Raw genomic sequence first — 9,221 nt, forward strand, 5'->3', positions numbered from 1 at the left:
AATCCTAAGAAATATTTCAACTTTCCCAAATCCTTCATCTTGAAACATTGTCCCAAGTAAGTTTTAAGATTGTGAAGTTCAACAAGATCATTGCCTGCCACAATCAGATCATCAACATATACTAAGACATTAAGCTGCATCTTTCCCTTTGTCATAGTAAAAAGAGAGTAATCTGAATATGATTGTTTAAAACCATACTTCTTCAAGACTGTTGATAACTTTGAAAACCAACACCTAGGCGCCTGTTTAAGACCATATAACGATTTTTTTCATTCGACATACCAAATTGGAATTTCCTTTGGCAAATCCAATAGATATCTTCATATACACTTCTTCCTCCAAATATCCATGCAGAATTGCATTATGGACATCCATTTGATGCACTTCCCAATTCTTAACTGCTGCAACGGTTAGAAAAGTACGAACTGTTGTCATCTTTGCTACTGGTGCAAATGTTTCATTATAATCCAATCCTTAAACTTGATGATTCCCAAATATCACCAATCTTTCCTTTAGACGTATCAAATTCCCATTTTCATCACGCTTCTCTGAAGGGCCGGCCCTGGACACATGCAGACAATGCTTTGCATTGGGCCACAAATTTTAGGGGGCCACATTACACATGTTCTTCACATTAAAAAAAAAAATGTCTCCCGTAAGGCAAATTTTTCAAAGGGGAAAAAAAATATTTTGTAAAGGGATACAAAAAAAAGAAGAATTTAGTGCTAACTTCTATGCACGAGACACGTCTTCCTGTTATCAAGGAAACACGTTTTCCTCTTCGGTTTTCTGGTTTATGAAGAGCTTGAAAAATAAAAAAAAAAATCAAAAAGAGGAGAGAAAAATAAATGCAAAAAACTAGGATTTATTTTATAAATCAACTTCATTAAGGTAATTTATTTGTCTTGTTCTTTCGATTTTATGATTTTGTTCACTAATTACTTCTATTATTGCTGATTGTGTTGTTTGTTGCCTAATCAGCCACTAAAATCATTAAGATGAAATTTTTCTTTAATTGGAAGGGACAAGGCTATTTTGACCGATACTTTAGACAATTAGACTAATGCTTCTCTTCTTTTTATTTGGTGTAAGTTTAAAACTGTGACTTCAATCTCTTAATTGATTGTCATTGTGATTACTATTTCTACGTATCCAATACGGTACTTTTCGGTTGGATAATATTTTTCTTCTTTTTATATATATAAGTTAGTTCTGAGTAAAGTAATTAATAATACTTTTTGATTCTTATGTCGGGTTGTGTTATGCTAACTCTCTTGTCATCTAAGGCAGTATAAGTAGTCATTGCAAAACAGGGATCTAATGGTTTGTTGCAAAGGAAATAACTTTATCAAATAACTCATTAGGATCAACATCTTATTTATAGCTTAAATTTAACTTAAATTGATTGTTTTTTTTACTGTTTTAACTGTTATTATGATTAGGAATACCGTCCTTTATGTTAGGGGGACACAAATGTTTTCTGGCATAGAACCTCCAAATTGTCAGGATCGGGTCTGCTTCTCTGTATAAATCCATTTGCTTCCTAATGCCTTCTTACCAAGTAGTAATTCCTCCAATTCCCATGTTCCTTGTTCCTCTAGAGCTTTTATTTCTTCTGCCATAGCTTTTTTCCATCCTGGATGCTTCATAGCTTCTTTAAAGCTTTTGGGCTCATTTGCAGCCGTTAGAGCTGCAAGATATTGTCTATGCACAGCAGAAAAACGATCACAACTAACATAATATGTCAAAGGATAAGGTGTACCTGAGGATGATGATTGTGTAGGTTGAGTGGAAGGTGGACTATTTTCACGTATTGTATGTGTCACAAATCCCTTGAGTCTGCTAGAAGGAATTTTCTGACGTTTCCCTTTACCCATCTCACTGATGTTATTATCTACCGCAACTTCCACTGAAGTGTCATTGGATGAAGCATCTTGTTCAGTCTCCTAAGGTTGTTCTTGAACACTTCCTTGCAATTATTCTGTTGCACATTCAATACCAAGATGTGTATCATCACTTCTTTGTTGTTGTTGCATCTCAGGCTGTCGAGTTTCAATAACTTCTCCAGGCGACTGTACTTCTTCTCTATCCTCATCATAACTCCAACATGTTTCAATGCTTGATGGAGCAATATTATTTGACTGCTCAACATTGGCTATCACATATGGAAACTGATATTCATAAAAATCTGCATATCTTGGTGCCAAAAATTGTTTTGTGTCTAAGTCATAAACTTTCCATGCCTTTTTACCAAATGGATAACCAAGAAATACACACCTTCTTCCTCGACTTGCTAACTTATCTCCTTTACTATTCTGATTGTGCATATAACACAAACATCCAAACACTCTCAACTGATCATATGGAGGTAACTTTCCAAACATAATTTCATATGGACTCTTATTATTGAGCAAAGGTGTTGGTGTTCGATTAATTAAGTATGATGCAGTCAATGCACACTCCACCCAAAACTGTATTGATAAATTAGTTTGGAATCTCAAAGCTCTTGCAACATTCATTATATGTTGATGTTTTCTCTCAACTCTCCCATTTTGTTGGGATGTACCAACACAAGACGTCTCAAATATGTTTCCATTGGTCTTAAAATAACCACACAAAGTATTAAATTCTGTTCCATTGTCACTCCTAACATTTTTGATTTCCTTGTCAAACTGACGTTTAATAAGAGCAATAAATTTAAGAAATACCGATTCAACTTCAGTTTTATTCTTGATCAAATAAATCCACACACCTCTTGAAAAATCATCAACTATTATTAAAAAATAATGAGCTCCACAAGACGAAGGTGTCTTGTAAGGCCCATATAAATCCAAATGAACTAACTCAAATATGCAGCTAGCTTTACTCTAACTATTAGGAAAACTACTTCGACGATATTTTGCTCGTGGACAAATATCACAAGCATTATTATTCTTCCTAACCTACTCATAGATAGTATCTTTTGTAATACTTTCTCTGTCGGAAGTCCCATTCTTTGATGCCATAGCTCATATGAATCTCCACGAACTGCAAGCACTTTAACTGAAGGTACACCACGAAACAGATATAGTCCACCTTGTCTCTCACCCACTCCAATCACCTTCCTCGTCAATCGGTCCTGTATAAAACATAAACTGTTAGTACATTGCACAACACAAGCTAACTCATCGATCATTTGTGTGACCGAGATCAAGTTACATGTTATTTGAGGTACATAGAGAACATTGTTAAGCTTCAAACCACCAGGAAGAATCACAGTCCCTATTTTATCAGAGTTCGCAGAATTTCCATCTGGCAAGCCTACTGAGCATGCCGTAATTTCTTTTACTTCTATCATGTCATAAATGTTACATGTGACATGATTCGTATCCCATGTATCCACAATCCAGGAAGTACGATTCTGTTTACCTTGCAATTGTAGTTTTGATTTGTTTAAACTCAAATAGTCCAGCATTTGTTGAAGCTGAGCCGCTGTTACGCCAACCAAGCCAGCTCCATCTGCAGATGTAGTACCACTATATTGTTATGCTGCTGGTACATTCAGATTATTTGCACGCACCGTATTGGTGTTGCCATATCCTCTTCCAACTCTACCAGGCACATAATTACCTCGGCCTCTACCAACAGCTCTGCCGCCTCTACCAGATCCTCTACCACCACGAAATCTTTCAACCCATCATTCAGGGTAGCCAATGATTTGAAAACACCCATCTTCAGAATGTCCAACTCTGTTACAGTGCTTACAAAACTTCGTAGCATCATACATGCTTGTAGTTGCTGTCTGATCAGGTTGCACTTTAAACGCCATCACATTCTCCTGCACTTCTTTAGATAGAAGACCATCTCCCATTCTTAATCTCTCAGAGTTCACCACAGTTTGGTACGCAGCATCAATAACTGGTAAAGGATCTCGTGCTAACAATTGTTCAGCAGTGAGCTATACATACCGTCCAGGCCAATCAAAAAATAGTGGAGATAATCTTCTTCTCGCAAGCTAGTTACCGGAGTTGCAATATTACAGGTACAAATAACACACTTTCATTGTGGGATTTTCATATATGTCACTAGCTCATCCCAGATTTTGTTTAATCTTCCATAATAGACAACAACACTCTCAGACTTCCCTTGTTTACACTCACTCAAAGAAGATTTTAGTTGACAGATTCTTGTGCCGCTGACAACACAAAATCTCTTCTTCAAGTGTGTCCATAGAAGACTCGCATTGTCATAATCTCCTAACGTGGATATGATTGAAGAATCCAGCGTGTTATTAATCCAGGAAACCACCACTAAATGGAAAACAATCCATTCGTCCAACTGGTCAGGGTCTTCAGGTTGTTTGATGGTACCATCAACAAAACCAAACTTCCTCTTAGCTATCAAAGATCTTTTAATGGCTCTAGCCCATTCATCATAATTGGTTCCTTTCAAAGCAATCGGAGTTATTAGAATTCCAAGGCCACCACTTGATCCAAGATGATACACCAGATTTTTCTTCGGCGAATCATAGACTATATCTTTTCCCTTTGTTCCACCTGATGAGTTTGTTCCATCTCCTTCTCCCATCGCTTAAAAAGAACTTGAAAATTTTAGGGTTAGGGTTTTAACCAGGCTCTTGAGACCATGTCAAGTTCTCGACCAGTCTTAGTTTTCTCATTCGTTATACATTCATATGTCTTGGTCATCAAGACACGATACGTGAACTGCACGTACTCAGCTTTTCCTAAAATACATGACTCAAATATAGACTATTTCCTAATAGCATTAAAACGGTTCAGTGATATACTGGTGGAATTTTTTGAAGATGTGCAGACCTACATATCTTTAGGATTCTTCAACCATGTGAGCAACATGAACACGCACACAAAATGAAACTAGAAAGCATTTGACCTACATATATTTTGTATATCGTAAATGTCTAATGTGCCCTCGCTATTGTAAATGTCTAATGTGCCCTCGCTATTCTTCTGCTGATAAGTTCACCACTTGACCTGTTTTGACCGATATCTGAGGCTGACGAGTTTAAGTCTTTAAGTAATAAGCCAGATGAGGTGAATCTTTTAGATCAGGTAATAAGCGGGCTATTCCGATATTATTTAAGAAAGCCTCCTTTAATTTTTAGATGCCCTTTTCCTGATGATGGTTTTAATTCTACAAAGAATCGATCTTTCAAGTTTTTAGACATTTTGGGTGTTCAACACATAGTTTGTCTATTTATATGGCAGTGTAACCTGACTGACAACCATTGACATGTGATACAGATAATCGAGTTTCGTGGGAGGATATGTCTAATCTTCAGTGAGGAAACGGAAGATGTAATAAATTACTTGTTTTCTTCACATAGTCCCTTTTCCATTTATACTTTTTTGATTCTATGTACTGGGCTTATAATGTCTCATTGATATATTATTCGCCACATATTGATGCTGCAGTCATGCTATTTCCTTGCTGCTAATGGGTTTTCCCCTCATATCGTCATACTTTGTGTTTGTATATGACTTTTACACTTGACCTGTGTTACAGATAAACAAGGATGGTGAATTTGGGTGGTCCAGTAGTACGCTTTCTGACTATGCTGAGAAACGGGTAATAAAATAATGATACAGTTCTCCTCTGAATTGCCATATGAATACTACATTTTCCTTAATTCTTTTGCGTTTTACTTGTGATTTTGATAACACCCTAGTTTGTGTTTGCATGACAGATGGCTACACTCATTATCAAGAAGATGGGTGAAGGATTGATGTCTCGTCTTCTTTCTTACAAAATTGCCCTTCGGGGCATCCGAAAGCTTCAGGCACTTTTAACTAAAGTTAGGAAAGTAATTCTCAAGACTTAACCAAACCAGAAAAATATTTATTCCACTAAATAGATTGTATAGGTATTTTCATTCTGCACTGAACATCTAATTTCTGGCACAACACTGGCAACACTTCTAGCAGACTCCGAAATATGATGTGCCACACTGACACGTTGTACACGTCACCTGTATTTTACTTTCTTAGCCCATGTTCTTATATATATGTTTCATCTCTTTGCAGGTAAATAAAACTTGCTTAAGAAATGATTTGGATGACTGGTGGGACATGCTTATGGTTCCAGCACGGACTATAAGCCCCTCAACTTTTTTTTTGGTCAGATTTCCTGATGACTGTTGGTCGAAATGCATCAACTTATTTCAGTTCATCTCAACACCTTCACTAACCGGCGCATGGATTTGATTTTCCGTTAACAGGTTTATAAAAAATATGGTATACATCTCTGGCACTATGAAATTGAAGGAGAAGTCACGGAAGATAAGTTCAAAGAATCCGTATCAAATTTGGAAATACCGGAGGATGCAAAAGCTAATCTACTAAAACTTACACCACAGAGTTATATCGGCCAAGCAGCCAATATAGCTAATTTTATAGATAAGATTGTTCATGATTTAGGGAATACTGTCAATGTCATGTAGGGTATATGATCAATTACAAACTCTCGGCTTCTAATGTTGATTTAGTTGTTATTTTGTACTATCAGCTTATTACTATGTAGGTGATTAACGTATGTCCACATTTGCCTCTGGGAAGTTCTCATTTGCACAAGTCATAGGTTCAAAAATGAAAATGGAATCTCTACGAGTTAGGTTCTAAGCCATGTCGTTGGTGGATTCGTAGAATTTTCCTCAAACTCCAAGCGTTCTTTTCTGCATGATTCTTCTTATGCCTTTTGCTTGATTTGAAAGTTTTTTTTGTTTTTTTTTTTTTTTGTAATATTCGAATTAAGGGTGGAGATCAACCCTTGGTCAAGATTCAGTCGGTTTGAACCGCCGTATATGTAGGTGTTGGAATAATCAGGGGAACTTATTTTTGGAAGTCTAAATTTATTAACTGAAGTACAAAGCTAATAGAAAACGGATTAGAATTAACTATAAATAACAAAAGCTAGCTCAATCGGTGATACAAAGAAACTTAATTAGAGAGAAAAAAAAAGTGCTAGAAAGGTAGAGACAAGCAGAGCTGCAGGGTTAAGAAATAATCAAGTTGCCTGATCGTCGACAGAAAATAAGATTCAAGGTACTTTAATTTTCAGCTCTAAACAATACGTAGTATTCATCTTCTCTAGTGTCTGTTTCTTTCTTATTTTCTTTGGGTTATTAATTGTTTGTTTCGATTTTTATTAAAAAAGATTTATATATGCTTGATTATAGTTCGCAATTTTCTTTCAAATATGCAAATCTTTTTTCATGAAACTGGCATATACCCAGGGTTGTTTATTTTTACTCGTGTTTTTTACCACAAAGAAAGATAATCTTTCTTTTGATGTTCTTATTAATTAATTAGTATAGTAGGTTGTATTATGAATTAGTCTTTCATTTTCTATGTTCTTGAGCTAATTATATGATGTGTTTCTACAATTTACAGGAGATCAAGATGGTGTTTGATCAAGCATGCTTACCTCCAGGTTACAGGTTCCAGCCGACCGATAAAATATTGATAGAGAGCTATTTAATCCCGAAGGTGAAAAATCAGTTAGATATGAAATCTGTGTGGTACATATTTGAGAAAAACATATACCAGTATGAGAATCCCCTGGTCCTTTTTCAAGAAATACAGAAGAATCAGGCGTATTTTTTCACCCGCACAACCAAGGTCACTTCAAGTGGTAAGAATGTGAAGAGAGCTGCCGGAGAAGGATCATGGAAAGCAGAAGGTAAGGGTGAACCCATAAAAGATGATAATAATAATGATATTGGAAAGAAAACAATGTTCACTTACAACTGGAAAGTTCCCAAGGAAAAGAAGGATGAAGTGAAACGTGAAAAGGGCCACTGGATCATGCATCAGTATTCGTTGCTCCCTGAATATTATACAAATAACAATATCAACAAGGTATGTATTAAAATCTCTCTGTATATAGATTATAACTTAGCTAGATATTATTAAATATTTTGGATACTGATTTATATATATGATTGACTGATCTTCGTGTTGGTTTATATTCTAAACAGACGGATCCAGAGTATGTTCTATGTGAGATTAGATGCAAGATACGAATGTTTCCTGAACAACAACAACAACAACAATTTCAACCTGAAGTGGATGCATCAAGACCACAGAAACGACAGCGCATGATCAATCAACAACCATGTGTACCACCAGCATCAACACCAATGTTATCCCCCTCAATGCCTAATGCTGAAGATCCCACTGACGTTGATCATCAGTATTTCATGAATAAGAATGATTTTGATGACGTGGTACCAGTTCTAGAAGGAAGTAATAATGATGTACAAGTAGAAGAAGAAGAAGACGACTGGGGTGAATTTGCTTGTTCACTTAGTGCCCAGTTAGAAGAAAGTAATGATGATGTCGACAAAGAAAACTTGGTTGAATCAGCCGGTTCACTAGAGGCGGATTTAGATGTAAGCAACAGTGGACAAGTGATGATGACTTCAGCGTTTGGAGAGAATATTACTGTTGCTCAAGATCATAATCAAGAGGACAAATCAATGTTAATCAATTCGGTCATCCAGTGTTGCCAATTTGACGATTCATTCGGTGTCGACGACCTAGACCAAGCAATCTGGGAGCCTTCAAGAAATTCAGATAAAGATGAGAACTACGTTGGCCTTGAAGAAATTGAGATAAACAAATTCAGGATATTAATTAATTAAATGTAATGAGAACTACGTTGGGCTTGATCCCATATGGTACGTAGGCAGCCGTACGTGCAATCGGCGGTTCAGTTCCAATATGTTATAAAAAAATATTTTGTCGAATTTTGATTTATTGTTGTGACATGTGTGAATGAACATGTCTTGGTTCATTATTTCGTTCGAAATTCTTTTTTTGTAATGCATTTTCTTCCCCTTTTAACCTATTGCCTGAAATATGAGCCCAAGTCCTCATTCAACGCGCCACCCACCCTTTAGATGCAGAACTATTAAACCAAAAACCATGAATGCATCTACCAGAAATAATTCAGAGTGGTATTTTTCAAACAATCAAACATAATGGAGCTTCTTTTTTTAACAAACTTATTTGTGTAGACACCCATGTCCATAGCATTTGTAATCGCCTTGGATGGGTTTCAAAGCCAGGCACTGGACAGGTATTGTGCCCGCAACTTTAATCGGCTCAAAATCAAGTTACTCAATGTCTAAGTGTATATTAGCCGTCAGATAGAGTACCATGGGACAAGAAGACCTTAGTATATATATGTGCGCTTGCAGTCTT

At 36.3% G+C, this 9,221-nt stretch overlaps 1 protein-coding gene across 1 annotated transcript; it reads right to left on the reverse strand.

The window, feature by feature from the left end:
• Positions 1–1,976: 1,976 nt before the first annotated feature.
• LOC113329865 lies at positions 1,977–4,566 on the reverse strand. Its single transcript, XM_026576689.1, has 6 exons — positions 4,066–4,566; positions 3,765–3,937; positions 3,610–3,665; positions 3,199–3,498; positions 2,972–3,042; positions 1,977–2,672 (listed from the first exon to the last, which is right to left on the reverse strand). Exons 1-6 carry the CDS (start codon positions 4,564–4,566, stop codon positions 1,977–1,979), a joined length of 1,797 nt encoding a protein of 598 aa, XP_026432474.1.
• Positions 4,567–9,221: the final 4,655 nt, after the last annotated feature.

This window comes from Papaver somniferum, unplaced genomic scaffold (assembly GCF_003573695.1).
Source record: "Papaver somniferum cultivar HN1 unplaced genomic scaffold, ASM357369v1 unplaced-scaffold_117, whole genome shotgun sequence".
Classification (NCBI taxonomy): domain Eukaryota; kingdom Viridiplantae; phylum Streptophyta; class Magnoliopsida; order Ranunculales; family Papaveraceae; genus Papaver; species Papaver somniferum.

What these genes read in the sequence shown, in the direction of transcription:
- LOC113329865 (XM_026576689.1), bottom strand. Translation starts at nt 4,566, where the DNA reads ATGGGAGAAGGAGATGGAACAAACTCATCAGGTGGAACAAAGGGAAAA. An exon ending in CAGACAGCAACTACAAGCAT is followed by an intron (nt 3,666 to 3,764) that starts GTATGATGCTAC and finishes ATGGGTTGAAAG; the next exon opens with ATTTCGTGGTGGTAGAGGAT. An exon ending in TGGGACTTCCGACAGAGAAA is followed by an intron (nt 2,673 to 2,971) that starts GTATTACAAAAG and finishes ATTAAACGTCAG; the next exon opens with TTTGACAAGGAAATCAAAAA.